The 26,370-nt window shown below is 38.5% G+C and overlaps 1 protein-coding gene across 4 annotated transcripts in view; it reads right to left on the bottom strand.

Annotated features, from left to right (window-relative positions):
* The window catches only part of PPP2R5E (protein phosphatase 2 regulatory subunit B'epsilon), a 107,966-nt gene that overhangs the window by 13,793 nt on the left and 67,803 nt on the right, over window positions 1–26,370 (bottom strand). For all 4 annotated transcript variants that reach the window (XM_084631274.1, XM_084631275.1, XM_084631276.1 and 1 more), the window contains exons 4-8: window positions 9,767–9,868; window positions 7,435–7,527; window positions 1,665–1,795; window positions 1,523–1,582; window positions 793–901 (exon numbers count right to left, since the gene is read on the bottom strand). In XM_084631274.1, coding sequence (XP_084487400.1) covers window positions 793–901; window positions 1,523–1,582; window positions 1,665–1,795; window positions 7,435–7,527; window positions 9,767–9,868 — 495 coding nt within the window. The remainder of the gene's footprint in view (window positions 1–792; window positions 902–1,522; window positions 1,583–1,664; window positions 1,796–7,434; window positions 7,528–9,766; window positions 9,869–26,370) is intronic.

The raw sequence follows: 26,370 nt of genomic DNA, 5'->3' as shown, positions 1-26,370 counted from the left end.
ATCAAAACAGTTCAGTATGCATCTTATTCTAAATTGTAAATCCTACTTTAAACTGTGAGTCTGGGGAATTTGCAACTGCATCCAAGCTGCAGTTAACAGCAAAGAACAAACAAACGAAAAGTGAAGAAAAAATATGTCCAAGTACATTTTGAAACTGTTTGAACTTTATGGATTCCAAATGTACTCATGTAAGTAACATTTTGAAAGGCTCAGTGTTCTGCGAATGTGTTTCTTTCACACTTTTGGCAGCATCAGCATCATGACGACTTACATGAGATGAGCCAACACAGCCAAAAATTGGCATAAAAGACTAAGAAAGCAAGGCCAGAGTACAGAAATTAGGATCAATTTAGAGCCAAAGTGCAGAGAGGGTGAGTGTGTAAAGAATTACCAAGATAGAATGACCAGACAGATGACAGTGCAAGAGACAAAAACAACTGAGACCTCTGACTACAGGATCAGGTTCTGGATGAGTGGGGAAGATAGCCTCATTAGAAGGACAAAAAGATTGGGTGTCTGGAGGAAAGCCTACAGAGTTTCAGTGCTTGACAATATCTTACAGGTATACAAAAATTATATCTATATATAAATTCCACCAGATTTATTCTACAAAATGCATTAAGTCTACTAAATACTTATCTGTTTCATTTTTATTCCACATGACAAAAGTTTTCTGTTTTTTTTTGTTTGTTTTCATTCAGAAGATTTTTTTAGCTAAGCAAAAGATTTCCAAAGCAATCAAGTATACTGTTCTGTTTTAACAAAGCAGAAAATGTTTTTTATAATTTCTACCTGTGCATGGAAGAGTGATAAACTCCTGACAGTATGTAAAGGAATCAGCACCTTCACCAGAAACTGTTTATGCTCTGCTTTAAGAGGTAAAGCAAAACCATTGATAATACTAGAAATAAGAAAAGAAACATTGATTAGCAACATCACAGAACATTTACTTGTGGTCTGAACAAGTAGTTTTTATCAAAGTAATTACACAAGAAGACAGACAGTAGGTATTATCCTAATATGTGCTGAACCTTTGCACTAGCCAGTGTTCAAGGTACAGTTCATTCTAGTTATTGCTATATAGTAGTTACACTCTGACATGAGAATAACTATGTGATCAGTCATATAGTCTTGTTGCCTAATACATATGACCTTGCCTATTTGGTTGGTAAATTAATGAGTTTAAGGTGCTCTTTGGTAACTGACTGTGGAACTAACTACAATTAGACTGCTTAGCAACACACTGAAACCAACACACTAATAACTGTTTAAAGCAAAATTTGCAATGTACAAGTCACAATGAAGTGCACAAGGAACAATGTAAGAAAAAATTGTACTTTGTAATGTGCACACAATTAAATCTTCTTTGCAAAGAGGTATGCCAAGGCTTAATCTGTGCTTAAAGTTAAGCATGTGCACAAGTCTGTTTTCAGGATCAGAGTTTAGGCTTATATTTTTCATTGACCCCTGAAATTTTCAGCATAGCTGTCAGAGATGGCTTATTATATAAAGGTTCATTTACCTTCCTAATATTTCCAGCAGTTCAGCTACACCATTGAAGTGTTCAGTTTCATAAACAAACCTATCAAATAAAGTTTAAAAAAATTAATAAATAGTTTCATAAAACATTTATAACCCAACAACCATTTCCCCCCAAAACTTACCGTAGAAAAATATTGTTAATCTGTTTTCGGATAAATGCTCTAAGACCAAGAAACTTGCCATAAATTCTGTGTAAGACTGTTTTTAGGTAGTCTCGTTCTCGGGGGTCTTCACTGTCAAATAGCTCCAAAAGCTGTTGTAAAAGAAGACTTAATTTAAGAATCAGATGACTAATAAGAAATGGTGAATTGCCTTTATTTTAAAAAATGTATGCAGTTTACATATGATGAGCTAGATTGCATATGTGTGAGCGCACACAACTGCCACAAAAATTTGTTGCCTTCATTCAAACTTGAAAGGAGTCAACATAGACATGAGGTATTCAGTCAACTGTGTGAATACCAGTCAATGCACTCTGTAGAAAATGTATTGTGGAGCTTCTATAACTCAAGTTGCCACAGTTAAGCCATTAAATATATGAAAGCATTTATCAATTATTCCGATTCTTTCTTGTTAAGCAGAGGACTTGGACTGGTGACATTCCAGAGATGGTAAAAAAAAAAGAGTTTAGTTGCAAAATATGAATACCAATTCATTAACACAGTCATGTCAATTTAATGCCCAAAATCTTTAAGGGCCTGAACTGACACAGACATACACTGTACATATATGTAATGCATGACTTTTGAGCCCACTTGTGGTTTATGAACAGTACCAACTCTCTCAAGTTGTTTTTTCTATTTTTAATTCCATTTTAAAACTTTTAAACAAACAGTTTTACTGATGTCTGGTCAGGGGCTTTAAATATTATCCTCTAAGGAAGAGTTTCCTTTTCCCTATTGCTGCCATCTTCTCTCCTACATGCATTATTCCCACCACCCACAGATGTTTACGGTTGTGTATGTACATTTTATCTTATGTTGATTTCAGTGGTCGCACTTAAAAAGTTTCTTTGATTTTACATTATATCGTTTTGAGAGATAATCCCAGTGCTTAACATGGGGAATACCAATAAAACTAGCGATCTCTCACAAATCAGATTTTTTTTTTTTTTCAAGTGCACCTATGGTATGCTCCTTTTTGCTGGAACCTTGTTTTTCTTAATTGTGTCTAAAATGTCACATCACCACCTTTGGTCTGAATAACAATAACTACAATAATAATAAATATGTGCAGATATAGAAGTGTTACAGACAATGTATAGTTAGTAGAGGGAAAAATCTAATAAAATGTAATATTTACACTATAGAAAACTGTAACCTAAAAATAGTTTAAGAAACTGTATAATTGGGCTCCTGACTTTAGTCAGCCACAAGAAATTGCAGACACTTTCAAAAGTTGTCTTAAAAAAAAAAAGGCAAATCACAGTTTAAATAGATCCTTTTCAGCTGTTCAGTGAATATTAATTAACATATGATTTTAGGGCAGGGGCGGGCAAACTTTTTGGCCTGAGGGCCACATCGGGTTTCGGAAATTGTTTGGAGGGCCGGTTAAGGGAGGCTGTGCCAGGCTGTGCCCCCGCCCCCTATCCGCCCCTCCTTGCTTCTTGTCCCCTGGCAGCCCCCTCCCCCCCCAGACACCTACCCCTTCCAACCCCACCTTGTTCCCTGACGCCCCCCTCAGGACTTTCATAGTCACATCGAGCTGGAAACGTGGACTGATATAAGTAGTAAAATAATAATTTTTTCAATAACCTTAGTGATGTGTGTTCAATCTTGCTGATTCCCCATGACCCCATACTCTTGTACTCGCACGGATTTCATTCTATTCTATGCTATGTAGGTTCTTGTACTGCCATCATCACTGTAATATCTGAGTGCCTTCCACTAGCGCATTATAAAAAGTAACTAACAACTGTCACATGAGGTTCATTCTCTGTCTCATCCTTTCCTCAAGGGGAAAACTGTACGTGCAGAGTAGTACTATGTTTTGGCAGAGTTTTTTGCTCTGTGTTTACAAAAGAGAAGAAGTGCATCTTGCAGTTAGAATGAAAGATGGTGAGGTCTGTGATGGTCTTTAGTTTTTGGAAGTTTGTTCCTCAGTCTTAGAGTGGCACATGCAAAAATTCTGTCTCCTGATGCTTGTCGCATCATTGCCACTATAGTACTGAACACCTTTATAGACTTAGGCTGTTTTATTGTAACTTCTCTTATCTCTGTGGCACTTGTTTCACTATTTATTCTGCATCCACAAACTGCACATTTTCTTTTCAACAAAAATCACAGCACTCTCCTTGTGCAATTCAGCGTATAAAAGAGAGTGAAGATAGGTACATGTTCAAGACTTGTGGTTTAGAACATTCAAGTATGTGACAGATGCATGTGAGCTTCCTAACTGTTTTACTGCTTTGGATAGTTCCGTAGCTTGTGATGATTAATACAGTATCCCCTGCAGTGAGGGATATGCAATCACAATTTCATGAGGGAAACTATGAGTTTTGTCAGCTGCCCTAGAGAGGTAGTAAACAAAATCACTATGTTGAATTAGTTCTGCCCTAAAACAAAAAGCAAAGCAAAACAAAACAAACCACCCCACCAAATTACACATACATAAATAACTGTCTTACCCTTCCAAAAAATTCAGAATTTCACCTAAGGTAGAAAATAGCTGGAAATGTTGCAGATACAATCGGATTTTAACTCTGACTGTGAATTGGTTGTACAGGCAAAATGTTTAGATTTTCAGTTTCATTGCATAGATCCTCTTGAGAAACATAGTTTAGGCTTGTCAGTATCAATTTCAATTACGGGGCTCAAAACATAGTAAAAAAGACATGTTCTGATATATGATATCCAATTTGTCTTCAGGTTTTAACAAAATAACAAAGGGTTATTTTTAAGGACAGGTTGAACGATTTCCATAATTTGTATGATTATTGAGATACCTTTATACTAATTATAACTAGAAATGTGAAGTACAAATTACTAAATAGACACCTAGAGCAGAAAATATGGGTACGGAGATACTTAATTGTTATGTCTCTTAGCAACTTCTGCCTTACATTTCAGAATAGATGTAAGCCACCTTTCGAAATGAAACATTAAACTCTAAACATCCAGTGACATAGCTCTAGGTTCATAAATACATAACAAAAGTGACTGGTATTTTTCTCATTTTGAAATTAAAGCCATTCCTCACTAGGAATAACTTCATTAAAGTTTCTCAAATTTTAAAAACAAATTCAACAATGAAAACATAAGTAAAAGAATGTCACAGTTTAAAGTTACCATGGAACAATATTCATTGAACAGGTTGAATTTTATAAAAGTTTCAGTTGCTATCTCGTATAAATGTCTTACAGTAACCTGACAAATCCTTATAAAGTTATAATTCTAAAACCAAACTGACCTTAAATATACGATTGCAAGTGCAATATGGCTTTAATAGGCCAGTCACTTAATTTTAAATGTAAAATTTACTTTTTACAAATTGAGGCCTAACTTGTGATTTAGACAAAACATTCATTTGAATTAATACTCATTCTATCTAAAAAAGTTACACTGTTATTTTTAAGAAGTCTATCACCTAACCACACGGCAAAAATAATCTGATTCTCAACAGGCATTGTGATATACTGTCTCATACATACTTAAATATGTACCATTCCTCGTTTTAAAACTCCCTCTCCTAATAGTTACCACTCTTTCATTTGGTATGCCATTATGGATGACCAGATGTCGAAACCCTTCTTTAGATCACATTCACACCCTAGTGCAACATTACGAAAGGATGACAAGGGTGAGTGTCCTGAGGAAGAAGCATGAGGGATAAGCATACCTAGGATGCTGGGTAAGGGTAGAAACATATAACAAGAGTACAGAAGCACTGTTTCTCTAGAATGGAGAGTAGGGCACCAGGATTCTCTCCACAATCATCCGGCTAGGTCTGAAGGGAAAAGAAGTGTAGAAGGAAAGCCTGTGAACAATAGTCTCATACCAAATATCCCCTAAAGAAAGCCTTGAAGCAAGTAATTTTCTCTTCTTGGATCTCCACAAGGCACTGAATGGCCACTCTAGGAAGATAAGCCATAGGTTGCAGTAGTGACCAGAGTCGCCTCCAACTCAAATAATTGTTTATTGTCTCTTCCACCTTGCTGTTCAATCAACCATGAAGAGAGATACTGGCCTCCTTAGGCAGGTCTATTAGCTTAAGTTAGGAAGCCACTGCTGAATCTACCTTTGGATGAGAGATCAGAAGATATGGAAGTCTGCGTGAAGAATATAGATTCTAAGGTGGTTCTTTGGCAGGATGTGCATAAAAATCAAGAGAGATTCACCACATTCCCTTCATCATTATCCAGAAAGGCAGAATCAACTCTGAGGCACTACTTTGGAGGGAAGAAAGCAGAGCCTCACCTCTGCTTTTGAGAATTTCTAAAGAGATATGGGATTTAAAATACACACACCCCACCCCCGAGTCTTTCAGAGTGACCTTCTTGCTAAGGAACGGGGATGGGACTTCATCACAGCAGCAATTATTCCCCATTTTCTCCAGGAGACTCTCCTACCTGAGAGGAAGGAGGGAAAAGGAAGAATGATGTGGTTTTTGGCCCTGGGGTGAAAGAGACTATGGAGGGGGTTAGGGGAAAGAATGGCTCTCCTGGGAAGCTTTTTTGGAGAATCTTCGTAGGCTGTTGATCATGGATGAAAAGACTCATTCATGAAGATGTGTCGGAAAGGCAAAGTATCTCCTATCACTTCTAGCATGACCCCTATTTAAGTCTCGGTCCTCCTAGAGGTTCTCTTTCTAGTCATATTCAGAGGTTCCACACAAGTCCATGGTGGGGGACAGAAGCACGAAAGACAAAATGGACCCACTGCAGAAAGTTATAGGGAAGAGGCAAAGGAGGGTACTTTCAGGTCTTCTTCCTTTCCTTTTTCTGGGACAGAGTTTTCTTTGCCTTGCCATTTATACAGAGCTTTGCTGAGGTGTGGAAGAAAGCTAGTTCCTCAGTAGAGAGGCACCAGCTATAGCTGCTGCCAGCTATGCAGCAGTACACACAGGGAAACCAGCCTGCACACCAGGAAGACAGGGAACTGGGTGCAGAACTCCAGACTGGCTACCATCGGCAGGACTGATGGCCTCCCCAGTTGAGTCACGCTGGTGGCAACCACATCATAAAGATAAAACTTCCATTCTTTGACAATTTAGTTCTTTTTCCCCATTACTGATACTTCCCTTCCTGTGTTTCTAACAGACCTTGAACATAACATGGCCTTTAGATTTATTTCCACCATGATCACCACAACTTCAGTGTTTTCAGTACAGCTCTAGGAAAGAGTTTTCTTAATGAACTTTTGCTCTTTCTGCCAGCTCTCAAACAGCTCTTGAGCCAGAGTGAGAAAATATTTCCCTTTTTTAAAAGTGGTATTTTGACAATTTTAAAGTCAGTCAAATTTCAGACATAAACAATCTCTATTTAATAGGGTTTTTTTACACTCTATAAACACTATTTAGGTTTTTGCACTGTATGGCCAAACCTTTACTTTTAAACTGCCACAACTTCAATTGAGTTATACAACTTGTAAGTAAAATTTCTTAAGTAAGTTAACAAAAAAAAGTGGAGACAAAATTAAATGATGGCTAGACGGTCTCACTCCAACACCAGAAGGCACCACTGTGGATCACCTAGTCTGAACTTCTGTGATGGATCGATATTCCTCCCCCTGAGAGTCTGAATCTCTTTTATTGTTACCCACTTACCCGTTATTGTGGAAGGGTGAAAGAGTTACACATTCTATTTTCTAATAAACTGGTTTTAGGAATAAAAAAATCATTAATATTAAGTATCAAAAGCATGCTGACAGTTTTAAAGAAAATGAGCCTGCTTACCTGTAATACAAATTTCTGATCTATGTACTTTTTGGCAATGCTAGGTTGGAATTCTTGGCTTTCCAAAAATCGTATGAAAAACTCATACACAAGCTGCAAGAAACAAAAATCACAGTTTATTCTATGATTTTATTTTATTTTTATTTGTAAAGTTTCCCAGCTTTTTTTCCTAATGCACTAAAACAGAAAATGCCTGTTTTGAAAGACCTTATGGAATTTTTTTTTAAAATTTATTAAGGGGTTACTAGAGCTAGAATTAATTACATGATCATACGTGTTAATCTTGCTCATTTGACCCTAATCAGAGAAATTTCAACTCAACTCCCACTAAGAACAGGCATTATCATCCTGTAATGCTTGTTCATTGGGTTGTACAGCTTTCTGGAGTAATTGGCAAGCACATTCTCACTGTCCTCTGGACTCCTGAAATCATACAAAATAAAGTCATTATGATTTTGAGAGGGTTGGTGAAACAGTATGGAAACATTTAATAGTAATTAGAAACTGTTCACTGTAACATTCTGCTACAGATTGAAACACTACAGACTAATGTAGAATGAGATTTAATCAGGAGTCTCCAACTCGCTGAGAATTAGCTCCTGGGCTGGAGATACTTGCTCTCACAGAAGTCCATCTCTGCCTATACAATTCAGAAGGGACTGCAACTGACCAGACCCATTCAGATAGTATGTAACAAGGCAAAAGGAAGCAAAGTGCAACAGATATTATCTAGCTCTCTTAGGAAAGCAGCTATGATCTGCCAGTAGACAGATGAGTTGTAGACTGCTGTCAAGTCTCCCTATCAAACCTTTCCTAGGAGACCAACCATTTTAAAATGTGCTCCCTTCCAGTTTTTGAAAGGATAAATATTGGTGTTGAGGGAAAAAGGCAAGCTAAAAATTAATTTTAAAGGAATCTACAGCTTTTCCATGCAAACTCCCCTATAACATCATAGTGGCTGCTTTGCCTTATTGAGAAGATTGATTTCTTCTAAATGCTTCTAAAAGGAAACAGGGAGGTCGGAGGTAAGGAAAAGTGCAAGAACTCCATATAATTCAACAGTAGGTCAACAGGAAAGCACTTCTATCAACTCCCTGACAAGTAACAAGGTTAGTTTTACTCTGTAAACCATCTATTTTCTAAGAAAATCCATAGCCACTCCCCTCCCTATCATGCTGACCAATATTGTCTCATTGTTTCCTTGTACTCTGCCATCTGTCTGTATCCATCTGTTGTCTTGACTTATACTTAGATTGTAAACTCTTTGTGGCCAGAACTGTCTTTTTGTTCTGTGTCCGTACAGCACTCACCACCCCAAGGGATTTAATACACGATAGTATTTTTGTGAGATTTTAAGTACAAAAAGACAAAGGAGACAGTTTCTAAATTCTGGGAGGAGAATATTGTGTGACTTATCAAATCTCTCAATGGCAGAGTTGGGGCCCTGCATAAAAGTTTCAAACCAGTTCCTTACTCTAGGTAGAGATCAATCATACCCTTGTACTTATAGCAACTCCCAGATTCCTCTCTCTCTCTCTGGTGTTCGAGCTCTGACTTGTTCTAAACTGAAGAGAGGAGAAGCCAATTTACCTGTGGCATAAATGGACATAGTCCCTGTTGACAGCAATAGAAAATAGACCTACTTCTGCCAGGGTTGAATCTGGTCCAGTAGCTTCTGACCCTCTCTGTGAAATGAGTTTGTTTTCCTGTATGCTAAAGATATTTGGCATTGATATTTGAAGGCATTCTTATACATCCCAAAAGGAGGATGTATAGCAGAGAGAGTATGCTCTGCTCTGAATTCCTGAAGGCAAGGCTATATATTGTTAGGAAGGAAAAGGGAAGGAGACTAACATTTCTATTCTCCCCCATCCTCCCGACTAGCAACAAGTGCTCATGTATGATTCTTCTGCATAGTAGCAATTTTCTAATGGCCCAGCAGAACAAAACTGACTAGGATGACATTAGTTTAATTCCACTGCTCCTGCTGAAGCTGCTAAGAAGTACTGTGTACAAGTGCAGCACAGGTGCAATTCTTCACAATAATTTTTTTTAATGCAGTGAAGGAGAACAGGAAAATGTGGGCCACTCTCAGTCCTGAGCTGAATTTAAGTCCCTGACTTGATCAGAAAGGCCCTGAAAACATTACAAAGGCTCTTCTATCTTCATAGGTACTCCAGCTGTAGTAAAGAGCAGTGTTAAGAAGGTAGAACAATGATTTCTACATCTTATGAACCAACTCAAATCTGAATCACAGATTAACAGACGGTGTAGGGAAACATAACACATATCAAGCAGTGACACAGATTTGTTCTCAGATTATATTTAATACCTGTAAATGTGGCCATGATGCCTCAAGGGTGGGTTCATCTTCTTCTGGATCAAATTCATTACTGTCACTAGGTGGGAGAGTTCTAAATATATTGCAAGATACCTAAAAAGCAAAAGAAAAGAAAAATTAAGAGCTGCTTCTGAAATAGTATAGTCATTTCCAGACACCAGAACTCTGTATAAACTCTGTTTATGTATAGTCTCTATATATCCACTATGGATGTCAGTTTGGCAGCATTTACTTTGCTTAATTCACATTAGAAATTGTGCAGTACTAAGTAACCTAATAAACTTGTTGCCTGCCATGGTCTCCTCTTCCTTAAAAACTTTTTCCCTTCTTCACAATGGTGTTCCAAGAGCACCTCACAGGCTGCCCTTTCACTGACTGTATCTATTTCTCCCTTGAAGAGCCCTTCATCTCCTTACTCCCAGCCCAGCTGAGCAAAATTCAAACAAAGGGCACTAATCTGAAAGGTCTAGGGTATGGGTATTTAGAATCAATAGGAATGCGCTATGAGCAGGCGTAAAAATATGAGGGTTTGCATATAACCTTGTTATTTTCCTTCACACAGAGAGAATATTAGTGGGATGTGCCAGGGAGTCTCACCTGTCAGCACCTGGCAGTTTCTAATGTCTCTGCACACTTAGTACTAAGTTGTATATCTGGCACAAACTGGGAGCAATAAATACTATTTGCTTGTCACTTATCACATATTTTAGTTCATGGAGGTTTTGGTCTACTTAAACCTAATTAGAAGTGCTTTGCTGAGACTGCCTGGCTTACTGAGGCAGCTTTTCTGGTGTATAACTTTGTACAACAGCTAAGATAAATTGCAAACTTTGGTGTTCATCCCAGACCTAACTGGGTTATCAAATAGGTGAAAACAGCAGCATGCTATGTCCTGATCCAGTCTATACATGACTCTCACTAGTCCCCTTTATCCTCTTTGGATAAACTAAGCAGAGGTTTTGTTGAAGGTTTTGAGATGCACAATGAATCTTTCTTCAACATTCTTGTCTCTGTACCTAGCTTTTTACTCTTGTAATTCAGCGACCTGTGATAAATCAGAAGAAAGTTTCAAAAGTAGATCTGCAAGTTATATTTTCAGCATACTGGTAATTTAACATGCAGAGTTACTTTAATGTCAAAAGCCTAAAAACAATCAACATGTTGTTAAAAGCAGCATGAACTATACTTCAGTTCACAAATTATAGGAGGTACTAGTAAAAGATGTAACTACGAAAAAAGAAAAGAAAGTGGAACAAGGGGAAAAAGCAGGAAGGCTAAAACGGTGCAAGACAGCGAGAGAGACTCATTGTAAACAGGACAAAGAAGAAAAAGGGAGTGTCAATAACAACTGAGGGAGAAGGATTAATAAAGCGAGTGAAAGTGTGGAACAGAGGAAACTGGTGGGCTTATGATTGGACTTTCTTCTTCTCACCACAAGAGGGTGTGTTTTGCTACAGTAATAGTGAAGCACAGTGACTTTTACTGAAGCTTTTATGGTATACACAAATCTCTGCTTCCAGACACATGGCATTCAACATTGACAGATGTGGCGATTAGTAGCGTGCACCCTGTTATGTGACGATAGATATTGAATTCAGTGTATACTTGCTAACTGGTTACTAGCATTTATCATGAGCTGTTCTCCATGTGAGTTTTGGGGGTTTGTTTTTGGGGGGACAGAGGGGTTATTGTTTTTTAAGTTCAATTTGGTACTGTTCACTTACAAGGTCCTCCATGACATAGTTTCCAGTCTCATCTGGATCATAAATCAAATAGATACTCCAGGTAAGCAGAAAGACATGTATTGTAGTCCTGCCCTCTCAGGAAGATTTTTGAAATCTCTCTCTCTCTCTCTCTCTACTGTATCTAACATCAGACACAGTCACACAGCTAGAAAGGGAGCAGATCAGCAGTTAATGGAAGATATAACCAGCGCTGAGAGTTGTTTCTCTGTAACTGTGTACAAGGCAAAGGAAGAAGATAAACCCCTGCGGATCAGTTCAGGATGTAAAAAAGGAGAAATTTCTTTACTGGTGCCTGGGTGCTGGCCATTTGGGATACTGCAATACTATATGCTGGAGCATTTTTAATTAATACTTAAAGTTGAAAAATCCTAGCCTTCCCACAACCTGGACCAGAATGGGATGGTAGCACAACAAAAGAAAGTCAGCAGTGATAGATAATTCTTCTGTAAGTTCATTTGTAAGAAATAAGCAAAATTCTTTGCAAATTTAATCTATATTTTAGTTGATCAGATTTATCATCAGACCCAAGAAAGCAAGAGTTAAATAAGTACGATTATTTTAAAAACCTTACAACAACATTTACAAATTAGGCCAAGACAAAGGCCTACTGGAGGTTTTACTAAATGCCTCAAGTCAGCAAGAGTTAGAGCACCAATAAGGAACAGAAATCATCAGAAGCTGGTCTGTGTTGCTTCTTATAACTGCCGCTTTGAAGCCAGAATTCCTGTGTTACCCTTTCCATTGATACCCTGATAGGACTCAACAGTTTTACTTCTCTCTGGGCTGATAGCTCACTAGTCCTATTTGAATGAACACCCCTCAAATGCATTTTGCCATTTCTCAGTCAGTTCCTTTTAGAGAATGTTAATTCTCTGTATTCAGACAAAGATTTGCAAACAGAAATAAACTGAAATAGGTTTTAGATTCTAATCAGACTCATGAGACCACATACACAATCAGAGTAGCTGATCTATTTTCAACCTCTGCTTTGATTAAATGATAAATTACAAATTAAAAAAATCAATCAGGTCCTTAATTCACGTCATATTTTTAACCAACTAATAATAAATTTGTGATCTAAATACACTGGTCCAACTAACGTAACTCCACTGATTTCAATGAATGGGATGTAATCATCCCATCATTTTAGTCAACGTATTACATTCAAGTTCTATTTTAAACTAAGATTCAAAACTAACAGTTCAAAAAAGAGTTAGTTAAGTTCATGGATGATAGGTTCATTAATGGCTATTAGCCAATTTCAGGGACACCAACCCCATGCTCTCGGTGTCCCTAAACCTCTAACTCAGTGGTGGCAACTTGTGGCCCATCAGGGTAAGCTGATTGCGGGTCGTGAGATATTTTGCAGACGAGCAGCCCGCTGCTTCCTGCAGCTCCCATTGGCCGGGAACGGCGAACTGCCACCACTGGGAACTGCAGGGGGGCCATGTCTGCAGACAGTCTATGTCCACAAAACATCTTGCGGCCCGCAATCAGCTTACCCTGATGGGTCGCAAGTTGTCCATCTCTGCTCTAACTACTAGAAGCTGGGACTGAACGACAGGGGATGGGTCACTCGATAAATTGCCATCTTCTGTTCATCCCCTCTGAAGCATTTAACATCAGCCACCGCTGGAAGACAAGATACTGGGCAAGATGGATGATTTGTCTGACCCAGTATGGCCAGTCTTATGTTAAGCTAAAAAATTATACAACTTATTTAGACATATCATAGAATCATAGAATATTAGGGTTGGAAGAGGCCTCAGGAGGTCATCTAGTCCAATCCACTCCTCAAAGCAAGACCAACACTAACTAAATCATCAAGCCACGGCTTTGTCAAGCTGGGCCTTAAAAACCTCTAAGGATGGACAACTGCCCTTTCTTTGGATAACTGTCTTTTTTTAAAAAGGATTACTGTACAGACATTGAATCAATAAACTTTCTCAGTTCTGACACAACAGCATTTCCTTATTAACATACTATTGTTAAAGGCAAAGCAATTTAAATTTCATGGATCATGGGATATTTAATGTCCAACTAATTTTACTTAAATTAAGATCTCATTTTAGTTATACCGAATGATGCTAGGTTTCCAAAGAGTGATCAAGACCTCATCGAGATAGCTGCATTCTTCTTTATTATTCAAAACATGCTCACACATGTCAAACTTTATATATCGAGAAAAAGCAATTCATTCATTTATCAAAGTTGCATGTCAAGATGGAATCATTTAATTATTATTCATAAATTTATTATTGCAGTGTTATCTAGTATAACTATTTATGCCAGTATTTCCATTACAAACCCACATTTGTGGGCAACATACCACACCACTGGGGAAGTACTTACTGAACCACTGTTGACAAAGCATCTGCACAATTCTAAATATTGTATGCAACACTTGTACTGAAAAATTACAATCTATTCCGAGTACATGGAAGCCATAAACAGGGTTACAAAAAAATGGGTGCTCACTGTCTTATTATTCTTTAGTACTTGATGTGATGAGGACAAGCAATGGGTAGAGTTTGAGAGCATAAAATAACTATTTGGGTGCTGAATTCACATTTTTGAAAGAGAATACAAGTAACCTATCTCAGAACTCTAAAATTAACTGGCGACTGGAAAAGAGACTAGGCAAGACTGAGTGCACATTTCTTCCCATTACCAGTGAACAGCAAATGTTAACTTTTTAAAAATAATGGTAAGTTAAAAGAGAAAGTACTATATTTCAGAATCAAAAGCTAGATACAAAGGTCTGATCTGTAGGAAATGAAGTAAGTCTAAGTCCTATGCATACAGGGCCTGGACCTTTTAAAAGGGAAAACAAATATTGATGCATTTATCTGTGCTGACTGCTGGAGCAAGAAGTGGGAGAAAAAGGTTTTAGCCACAACTAGTTAAAGGCCAACAAACTGGCACCCGAATACTGTAAGCTTATTACAAAAGCAAAATTATTTTTGAATAAGCATATACTGTAAAGTCCAAGTAAAGGCTGAGTGCCACATGCATAAAATGCATCCAAATCCACTTGTGCATGCAAGAAAGAGAGTAGGTAAGAGTAAGTTAAAGTAAAGGTACAACCACAACTGAAAAAGATGTGAAGTTCCCTTTAATTTTTCTTGTCCGCATTAGGAATGAAGAAGTTGATGTTATAAACAGAGGCAAAATGTAGATGTCTTGGTCAAGAGAACAGACAGACAAGTTATCCTGATGGTGAAGAGTTCCAATTGTCATTAAACTGATGTCCAAAAACAATCATAAGTTTAAAAAGATAATGTGAATGGTTACAGTAGGCACCTCCTTTTTAAAATCAATGCCGCGGGGGCACTGAAGTGCGTCAATCCTTGGAACATACTGTACTTCTTCAAGGTATCACACAAAGGATTGAAATGCAGGCAACTGAAAGAATGAAGAATACTACTGCATGAATCACAAAACAGTGTAACGGTTCATTTACATGTAGCATCAATTCACAGCCTGCTTATTAGTCTGGAACTGTTGAGATATAGATCTTTGACAATACAGTAGAATGGCTTCAAAGTAGAGCTGCATGGGGAAGAAAAGGGAAAATCTGTTTCAAAACTTTTTCCAATATCCCTCACCACAACCATTTTTTCCTTTCTTTTTTAAATTCCAACCAACACTTATTTGGGGGGAAAAGGAGGGGAGTAAATTTAAAATAAAAAATGTTCCTGATTTGTTTTTCTAATTTAGAAATTGACAAAATATTGACCAGCTCTACTCCAAAATCAATCAATGCTGATCAACCACTGCAACGTAACTATGAATATATATTAATAGGCAATACATTGCAAGATTTTACCAAGATATTTGTATTTGAAATTACTTTTTAAATACCAAACAGAACCTGTCTGAAGTTAGGGCTGAATGCCTGCAAAAAAACCAAAACAAAAAAACCCCAAACCTTTTCAAAGAAGTCTCCTCCCCCCCCCCCCACCAAACTAGAGCATGGCATACAGTGTCCAAAGTTCTCCCCAAACTTATTGCTTGTACCTGTAACTAAAACTGTCAGACTGAGCTCAATTTCCATTTATTTCAATACCTTGTACTTCTTTTTTTCTGAATTGGGTGCATGCCAAATTTTATCCTGAAGTGAAAAGGGAGTTCGGACTAAGTAAACCAAACAGACCCCTAAATATACTGTCATTGAGGGAGAAACATATAGGGGTCTAAATTCTCCCATTAGTGATTGGGTAATTTACATCTTCTCTCGTTATCATCCCCTGTTGTAAATGGGAGACAGACCCCCCAAAATATATAAATATAGCATGTACACAGTAACTTGTACATATATATTACAAATATCTGAAGCCATTCTGATTGGATAAGCCCATAACTTGTTGGGAAAGAGCCACAGTACTTAACAGATTGTGAACCTTTTCATAATGTTTGCATCAGTCCACACAAATAACTACACTTTTCGAACTTTACTATTTATTTTTTCACTATTATGACTAAGTGATGGAACACCTTGCTATCTGCTGTGCAACTAGCATATGGTAAAGTGACTAAGTTTGGAGTTGCATGATCTTGAGAAATTAGGTCATATTACAAGACATATGTTCTCTCTGATTTCAAACTGCAAATAGCTGTACGGAAAAAAAATACTTCCATTTAAGCCAGTACACTTGATAAAATGAAATTAAAAAAACTGAAAAAAGAAAGATTCTCGTTACACTTACATACCGATACACTTATAGTTTGGATTTAAACATTTAAAGAGCTACCTTGTACCTCAAAATCATACTTCATTTTTTTAGCTATGATTGTAACTATGGCGGTCAATTAATTGTGATTAATCGCACTTATAACAATAGAATACCAATTGAAATTTATTAAATATTTTTGGATGTTTTTCTACATTTTCAATATTGATTTCAATTACAACACAGAAAACAAAGTGCATAGTGCTCACTTTATATTATTATTTTTGATTATAAATATATGCACTGTGAAAATGATAAACAAAAGAAATAGTATTTTTCAATTCATCTCATACAAGTACTGAAGTGCAATCTCTTTATCATGAAAGTGTAACTTACAAATGCAGATTTTTTTTCGTTACATAACTGCACTCAAAACCAAAACAGTGTAAAACTTCAGAGCCTACAAGTCCACTCAGTCCTACTTCTTATTCTGCCAATTGCTAAGACATACAAGTTTGTTTACATTGACGCGAGATACTGCTGACTGCTTCTTATTTACAATGTCATCTGAAAGTGAGAACAGGCATTCGCATGGCACTTTTGTAGAAGGCATTGCAAGGTATTTACATGCCAGATATGCTAAACATTCATATGCCCCTTCATGCTTTGGCCACCATTCCAAAGGACATGCTTCCATGCTGATGATGCTCGTTAAAAAAACACAACATCAATTAAATTTATGACTGTACTCCTTGGGGGGAGAATTGTATGTCTTCTGCCCTGTTTTACCTGCATTATGCATATATTTCATGTTATAGCAGTCTTGGATGATGACCCAGCACATGTTCGTTTTAAGAATGCTTTCACAGCAGATTTGACAAAACACAAAGAAAGTACCGACGTGAGAGTTCTAAAAATAGCTATAGCACTCGACCCAAAGTTTAAGGATCTGAAGTGCCGACCAAAATCTGAGAGGGACGAGGTGTGGAGCATGCTTTTAGAAGTCTTAAAAGAGCAACACACTGATGTGGGAACTACAGAACCCAAATCACCAAAAAAGAAAATCAACCTACTACTGGTGGCCTCTGACTCAGATGATGAAAATTAACATGCACCAGTCCACACTGCTTTGGATCGTTATCAAGCAGAACCCATCATCACCATGGAAGCATGCCCTCTGGAATGGTGGTTGAAGAATGAAGGAACATATGAATCTTTAGCGCATCTGGCATGTAAATATCTTGGAACATCAGTTACAACAGTGCCATGCGAACGCCTGTTCTCACTTTCAGATGATACTGTAAACAAGAAGCAGACAACATTATCTCATGCAAATTGTAACCAACCTTGTTTGTCTGAGTGATTGAATGACCAAGAATTAGGACTGAGTGGACTTGTAGGCTCTAAAGTTTTACATTGTTTTATTTTTGCATGCAGTTTTTTTGTACATAATTCTACATTTGTAAGTTCAACTTTCATGATAAAGAGACTGCACTACAGAATTTTTATGAGATGAACTGAAAAATAATTTGTTTTTTTACAGTGCAAATATTTGTAATCATAAATATAAAGTGAGCACTGTACACTTTGTATTCTGTGTTGTAACTGAAATTAATATATTTGAAAATGTAGTAAACACCCAAAAATATTTAAAATAAATGGCATTCTATTGTTGTTTGAGAGTGCATTCATTTTTTTAATTGCACTATTAATCGTGATTAATTTTTTTAATCTCTTGACAGCCCTAATTGTAACAATTAAAGTTACAGTAACTGTAAGAGCTAGTTACTTACCTGTAACAGGAGTTTCTTCAAGATATATGGTCCTATCTGTATTCCACTGTGGGTTAAGCATCTACACCATGTGCCTTGAGCCAGTGAATTTGAAAGTAATGCCTGCTATGTGACTGAGTAGAGAAAGATGCGTTTTGACCGGTACTCGAGGGCTACTTGTGACATGAACTATGATATAGTTCATGGTCTGGAACCTGTCTATGTGCAGGTACACTTTTGCAGTGATAGAATTTAGGGTTGTCACGATGAAGTCCAGAGATTATGTGGTGGCGAGAACAGATTTTTCTATATTTATGCAGACTCCCAATGAAGAGAAAAGATGTAGCATCATGGAGTTGCACTTTGCAGCGGGAAAAGCACTCCTTGCTGAATCAAGCAGATGTACTGGGGGGTTCCCCAGCCTGGGTCCGATTGGGGCCTCCTGGCCTTCTCTATGAAGAATTTACGGAGACAAAGTTCCCACCCTTCTTGAGTACACCTGGGGAACAATCAGCATCTACTGCACCTTGCCGCGATGTGAGCTTCCCCAAGGCAGTACATGCAGCACTTTACAACAAGAAGCCATGTTGCTGAGGTACAGGAAGACAATGAAGCCATGACATCTGACATGGGCCACTACAACTGAGAATACCTTGGTAAAGACTTTGGGGGTGGTTACTATTCCAAAGGGGAGTACTCTACTGAAAATAGTCAGATAAATCTGAGAAAGCATCTGTGGGCGGGTTGAATACCTATGTGAAAGTAGGTGTCCTTCCTATTGACAGTTATGAACCATATGCCCTTTTTTAAAGATGGAATTATTGCTGCCAATATGACCATGCGAAATCTGAGTTTGCGAATGAAGCAGTTCAGATAGTGGAGATCAAGAACTGGTCTCCAACAACCCTTCTTTTTGGGTATTAGGATGTAGGTTAAGTAAAACCTTTCCCCTTGGTATTGTGGAGGAACAAGTTCTATTGCTCCTTGCTGCAGTAGGAAGTTCAACTCATGTAAGAATACTGTCGTAAGAGTGGTCCCTGAAGAGGGATGGGGTGGAGGGGTTTCACGAGAGGTAGGAACGCAAACTCTATCATACAGCCAGAGTGGATGACATTCAGCACCCACTTGTCTGTACTGCACTCCAGCTGTTGAAAGAGCATGCCAGGAGTCCCCAGAACAGTGTTCTGGGATTGGAAGGTGTTGGGCTTAGTATTTCGCAGCTATCAAGCTCCCATAAAAAAAAATATCGTCCAACCAGAGGCTGAGATTGAGATGCTGAGCCTGCTGTGGAGGTGGCAGGGTCAGGCGTGTGCCAAACTGTCTTACCTGGCTCCAGCATAGCTTCATTAACAGGGAGAACTATTCTGTTAGTTCCGGAGGTGTGCAGGATGGCTAAGAGTTTGTGCTAGGAGTCCTGGACCACCTTAAGGAGAATCTGAAGCTCTTCAGCAACTCTGTGGACAAGGTCCTGGAACCGCCTGAAGTCATGGAGGTGAGGGGGTGCAGAAATTTCCGTTTCATCTGGGAATGATTATGGCAATCTTGCTGGTTCCAGTAGAACCGGAGTGTAATATTCTTCCTCCTCTGTCGGATCTGGAAGTAGACCTGAGTATCCCCTTAGAGAGGAGGCAATGGGTGGTTCCCTAGCAGATTGGATCAACTAGATACCAAGGCTCCCAGCATGGCCCATAAGAGTGGTCGACAGGCATGGGGTAGATGAGGCTGGGGTTGGTCCTGAAACTGTGCAGGTCTTTTGGGTGGTGGAGGATAAGTATGGTAAGGGAAGAGCGATTCAGCCAATGGCTCTGAATCTCCTGAGCAGAAGGCTGCTTCCAGCTCTGTGGGAGGGGAGGTGTATTCTGCATATGGGAGCTTAATAGGCTCCACTGTGCAGTTGGTTCTCTCTGACGAGATATTATATCCATGGAAACACAGGGTCCCAATGGAGGAGAGGATTCTGGATCTGGGAGGGTGAAGACATCTTGTGGGGTGGCAACACATTCAGACCTCCCCAGTGTGAGGGGGACTCTGCTTGTCCAGGGTAACAGAGCTGGTGAGAAGGGTGGTATCCGGAGTTGGCAGTGATTGGGCTTCATCAGTGCAGATGGATCCCGGAGTTTGGCGTCGGGGATGAGAGTACTGACAGGACAGAGTCTGGAACTAATGTAGTCCAGTGCTTGTGGGCTTTCTTGCTGTGCCTCTGGGACTTAGGGATGTTTTAAGTCCTCATGGACTGAGCTGGTAGGCTTGCTTACAGTCAAGTCCAACTTCTTTGAAGTGAACTTTAAGGAACACTTAGTCTCATGCTTATGAGAGTGCTTCCTAGCTTTCCAACAAGACCCTGCCATGGGGCCTGTGGGGATGGATTCTCCCGATTCAGAGAGTCACACTTTGCAGCAGGACACACACTCCTTGTTGAATCAAGCAAATGTATGGGGGTGGGGTTTCACCAGCCTGCGTCCGATTGGGGCCCCATCGCCTTCTCCATGAGGTATTTGCGGAGACAAAGTTCCCGCCCTTCTCAAATACAGCTGAAGAACAAGATCTGCATATACTTGCCGCAATGTGAGCTTCCCCAAGGCAGTACAGGCATCATTGGTGGTCATCACTGACTGAGAAGGATCATGGTCAGGAAGCTCAGAGTTTGAAGCCCAGGGTACAGGGCATAGTCTGGTACCCAAACTGGGTATGAGGGGTGGGGACAGTGGTGTTCTCCTGTCCCACCCCACCCCCAACCTCCAGAGACTAATCTAATACTAAAACTTTTAGAACTGTTAAAACTGCTAAACTATTAAAACTGTTAACTATTTACAACTAGGTTGATTGTTTGTAGGATGAAGTCAAAGCTGCAGACACTCTAGATTCCAACCTGGACGAGGTGGTGGTGAGAAGGAAATGAAGAGACGATCAGTCTGTACCACCCTTTATCCCCTTGGTCAAAGACACAAGGTGCATGCGTGGACCATGGACACTACTTTCAAATTCTCTGGCTCAGGCGCACAGTACGCATGCTTACCTCACAGGAGAATACAATAGGGACAATTACTCAAAGAAGCACCAAGTGTTTTTCTAATTTGTTTTTCCAGTTTGTTTATTTTGCTCATTTAACAGCTGTACATAGTTTCATCGTATCTCCTGTATAATCAGGTAGTCAGTTTCCCGGGCTGAGCAAATGACCCACACAAACAGGAGTCAGAAAGAAAAAACATTCTAAATGTTATTCTAAAACCACAAAAATTGGTAGGAAAACTCAGGGGCAGGTGTAGTAGCTGAAACTACTTATAACCCACTGTCTGAAAACAACCTGATTTCAAGCTGAGGATGCTTCTTTAACAAGTACTGAGTGACTGGCATCCAACTAATCAATTTGCTGTCAATTATATTTAAAACAAATAAAATGAGTGAAAGGGTTAGGTTCTGTGTGAACAAGTTGTTTTCTTTTCTTTTCTTGCTTCTACTGCCAATATCACCTGACAATCCTTAAGCAGAAATTTAAAATTACTTCTTCAAATTCGTATTTTATAGCTACATCTTCTGTACATTTCAATATCTCATAAATGCCTTGGGTAACTTTGCAGTTAGTTAAAGCTATCTCGGGACTTCCATTACAAATCCATATTTAGGTTCAGAGGATCCTAGCTTTGTAGTAACATTTTATTCCTGAAAAAAACACTTTTAAAAAATGAAGTTCAGGAGTACAGGAGTTCTTAGGTGATTTCAAAACAGTCTTTGTGTACTCTTGTAATTTTAGCACTGCAATCTTTCAGGCAATGACTCTGGCACATTGATATTTCTTAACTTGTTGTCACAAACTTTCTAAAATGATGTTAAGATGAATATTGTAGCCAAAATTTGTCACTATCCATTTTTGGAAAATTGTATTATTTTATTTATTTTATTTAAACTTGATATTGTGTAAATCCAATCTGATTTTTTCTCTCCAAAAAAACTACAGAGAAAATACACAAAACAAGTTATTTTAAAAAATGTTAATACTAAAGAGTACAGATTTGCAATACATCTGCTGATTCAACCAGCCTTTAAACTTGGGAACATTTGAAATTGGATCTGTATTTTGAGGCCAGGGTCCACTACTAATCATAAGCAAAGCTAATGAAAATGAAGAAATTCACAATTACGGTAAGTCTGACTGCTAGCACCTACACCTAAAAAGGATTCCTCAACAACTGCCTGTGTTTGCTTTGTTTGCCTTGTATATCAAGGGTTTGGAGATTAGCTTTAACCAGGATTAGCTTTATCTACTAGCTCTCTCACTTTTGTTACATTCGTTGAACCCGATTCTGATCTCTTTCCGTGTGTGTAAACCCAGATTGAAGTCAATGGAATCATTTCAGATTTATACCACGGGAACAGAGTTCAGCATCTGGCTCTCTGGATATATTGTTTGGTAAGTGATTATTTCTCTGATGTTTGACTTAGTTATTTACAACAGATTTCTGCCTGTCCCTGTGCTGTTCAGCAGCCTTTTGGCCAGGACTGCCAGAATAAAGTCCTGATTTGGGTTTAATTTTGCCTATGCAGGTTAATTTTTTCATTGCACATAATTTGTAATGATAGAAAAGTTCAGGAAGACACCTAGTGCACTATGGACAAATTTTGCATTTAAGAGTCAGGTAGTAAAGGAACATTTTGCTCTAAAAGTCATGTATCACAATAGAGTTTCATTATCCAGTCAATAAAAGGTAGTCTGTTAGTTATCCTGGTTAAAGCATGAACACTACAGCAAATGTTTTGTGGGGGGTTTATAATTTGCAAAGGGAAGAACAGGCACCTACCACAGAAATTCATTCAAGGTTTTAAATTTAACGGAAAGTCATTTTTCCCATCCATCTGCCTTTTTAAATAGAAATAGTCAGTGTCTCAATCTACATGTTAACCTTCTGAAAACATAAAAAGCCCTAGTACAAGCACACTGTAGGATAATGCACAGATAATACAAACATTCATTTTATTCAACTAACAGTGCTTAATCTACCACGCAAAATCACCATCATTACTTTATTCTAAGCTTGCAAATTTTGCTCAGATAGTGGTAAATTATTTCAGATTAAGTGCCATATTATTTTGTCCATAAAACTGTATCACTGACACCTTCTTTTGCATACACTGTGTTGTAAGTGGTGGGGCCTTTTTCTTCAGATCAGCTGAATTCTAAAAGATGTAAAATGCTCACCAAATGACACTCCAAAAACTGCAGGGGAAACGGGCTTTGTACAACATACTCCTTCTGAATAAATCCTCCTATTTCCATTAGCACAAGTGCCAGTTATTCTTCTACTGCAAGTGATATTGATAATCCCTATAAGGCCAGTGATAGCCTCACATGTCAAGTGACCACTAAAACTTCCCCCCTCCCCCAATACAAATTCCAAAAGTTTAGCACAGCTTCAAAATTTAAATCAAGCAAAACAGTTAGTTAAAAAACAGACTGATAAACGTAATTTGGGGAGGGGAGAGGAGTGTACACAAACACAAGAGAGAGAACATATATAATACCAGAATACTGGGCCACAGCATTAGGTTTTAAATACCATTAACTGCATGAGTTGCAAGCCACAGATCCATGAGTAAGCTATGCTGATCATCCCAAATGAGTGCCTATAAAACCTTTATACCATACCACTAACAACATGTATTCTACCAAAAAAAAAATTGGAAACATTTTCGAGAGTTTGAAAGGAATATTAGTAGTAATGGATTTTATATCGCTTTATCTATAAAGCCAGGCTGCCTTAGTATCATAAATCAACTTTTCAGGTTTTATAGGCAGAGAAAAATTACAACTAAAGCATTTTAGAAAACTGTATAAATGACCTAAAAAGCTTTTCCATATATAATATAATTTTAAAGTCAGATTCCTCCAGATAATCAAGATTAGAAGCAAGTGACCAGCACTTTAGCCACTATTCCTCTGTATGACTACTAGCATGTCAAACCTTCAGCTCAAAGAGGTGCCTTTTTATCCCCTCCCTGCTCCCCCTTTTTTAAAACATATCAGTCTTAAAATTGTTTCCCTTTTTGCCCCCTCCAGATATGGAATTCCACCTGTCCCCCACAAGATTACACTGGCCCAAACGCCAGGATGGCCAATATTCTTTCCTGGATGGGTATGTCGCAACCCAAAAGTGCTAGAAATGAGTGCTAGACATCACAGTAAAGAGAATACTCCACCAAGTTTTCCAAATAGCATTTATGTTTAGCTTTGGAAGGTCTAAAGATATCATACCTTAACATCAAAATATTATTGTGATGAATGTGCTGCGCAGTCAACACAGAGCAGTGTGATGAATTTACTAAGGGTGAATCTGCTGCTGTTCTCCTGGCTCCTGACTGGATCATGACAGGTCAGCCAGAAAGGGAAGATCAATGGCAGCTGGGAAGATAGCTGGAGACCTGGAGGAACATGCACAAAAGTAGCTGTTCCCTGTGGCTATTCACGGTCACTGAATGGGCATACAAAGTTGCCTTCACACAGTTAGGTCTATCTCAGTTTAAGGGTAACAGGACTCATGTACATATTAATGTAAATAAACAAGGTATACTATACCTGACTTCACAACATCAATTTCTCTCCAGCAACTGAAAGTGACCTGTTGCAAGGTTCCAAAATTGACTACTGCTTAGCCAAGGGGAAACACTGTGTACTGAACATCTATTTTAGATAACGTTAAGGGATTCTCTCTTCCTCTAAGGCTCGTACAGCTGGACTCATGGTACTAAGGGAGTTTAATTTTTGCTGGCAAAGTGATGAAAAAAACAGTACATATCTAAGACAGTTTTCCTGTAAAATATGTAGCATATACAAAATACATGCTGGTGTGGTATAGCAAAAAACATTTATTAGCACTCAGTTGGGATGACCTGCATAATTCACTCATGGATTTGACACTCATGAGCAACATGAGCACCAGCATGTTTTAAAAACCTTTATACTCTATGCCACATCATCATGCATAACGCTTATACAGAAAACATCTGCAAAGTGTGTGTGCACGGGTGTACATTATAGCTGGTGAAGGTAGCAATACCTGACACTTTCCATTGTAAGATCTTGTTTTCTTTTGCTTATAACTGTGCCAAACTTTAACCATTTGCGCTGAAATTTTCCAAGCCAAGCATCTTCCTTAGGCTGAGGTTTCTTAGAAAATTTCAACAAAAACAATTCTGACACTTCTCAGGAGTATGGGAAAAAAATGTTGATTTTCTCATGTTAAAACATTTTTTACAACCATTTTATTGAGAAGCTATAGCACCTCCATGCTTTGGAGAAGGGACTTGAAATTTGGCAAAGGGGTTGTCCTATTGCCAAGGGTGTGGATTTTTGCTGTCCCTGTGAAAATCTGCTCAAATTTGGCCAAGTTATGAGCCAGTTTGGCAGCCAGACACCTCAAAGATTGTTTGCACTGAACATGCAGGGGCTAAGCAGGACTTTCACCACATTTCCTCCTCCCGGCAGCCAAGGACTGCTGTAATACCAGGCACAGGAACAAAGACGGTTTCTCCTGTGGTCTCAATGTTCCCCTGTTGGCATCCAAGCAGTAAGCAGGAGGAGGAACTAGCTTGATTAGAATGCAGAGAAGTGAGCAGTTAGGCTGGGACATGGAGCTGAGGGTAAGGAAGAAGACTGTGACTCAGACAAGGACATGCCAGTCGACAGCAGAAAATGAAAACCTAGTACTGCTATCAGTTAGTCCCTGATGTCAAGAGGCAGAAGCCTGTGCTGTGGATATAAAGTTCCCAACACTCTGATGAACAATGTGGAAGTCAAAATGGTTCAACATGATGAAATTTGTTTTTTCAGATTTTTCCTTTTAAAATATCACATACAAAAAGCTACATTTAAAAGAATGTTAAAATCAAGTACTCAAAAGTTAGGAAGTGATAGAATTGTGGTTGCCTGTAAACCCGTAATTTGCTCCCCTTGTGTGTATGCATTATGATAGTCTTTAATTACATGATGACAATTGTTTTTTCCTACGGGACCCTCACCCCCCTTCAGTGCACAGGATGAACCAAGCTCAGGGAATGAATCTGCACAGAGAAGGAAGCTGTGGTCTACAGCAGAGGTTCCCAACCGGGGGAACACATACCCCTGGGGGGTATGCAGAGGTCTTCCAGGCGGTACATCAACTAATCTAGATAATTGGCCTAGTTTTACACCAGGCTACATAAAAAGCACTAGTGAAGTCAGTACAAATAAAAATTTCATACAGTGACTTTTATACTGCTCTATATACTATCCACTGAAATGTAAGTACAGTATTTATATTCCAGTGGATTTATTTTATAATTGTATAGTAAAAATGAGAAAGTACGCACTTTTCCAGTAATAATGTACCGTGACACTTTTGTATTTTTATGTCTGATTTTTGTAAGGAAGTACT

Source organism: Lepidochelys olivacea, assembly GCF_965140295.1.
Source record: "Lepidochelys olivacea isolate rLepOli2 genome assembly, chromosome: 6".
Lineage (NCBI taxonomy): Eukaryota > Metazoa > Chordata > Testudines > Cheloniidae > Lepidochelys > Lepidochelys olivacea.
Note: the sequence above shows the minus strand (reverse complement) of the source record. Positions and strands in the feature narration are given on the sequence as shown.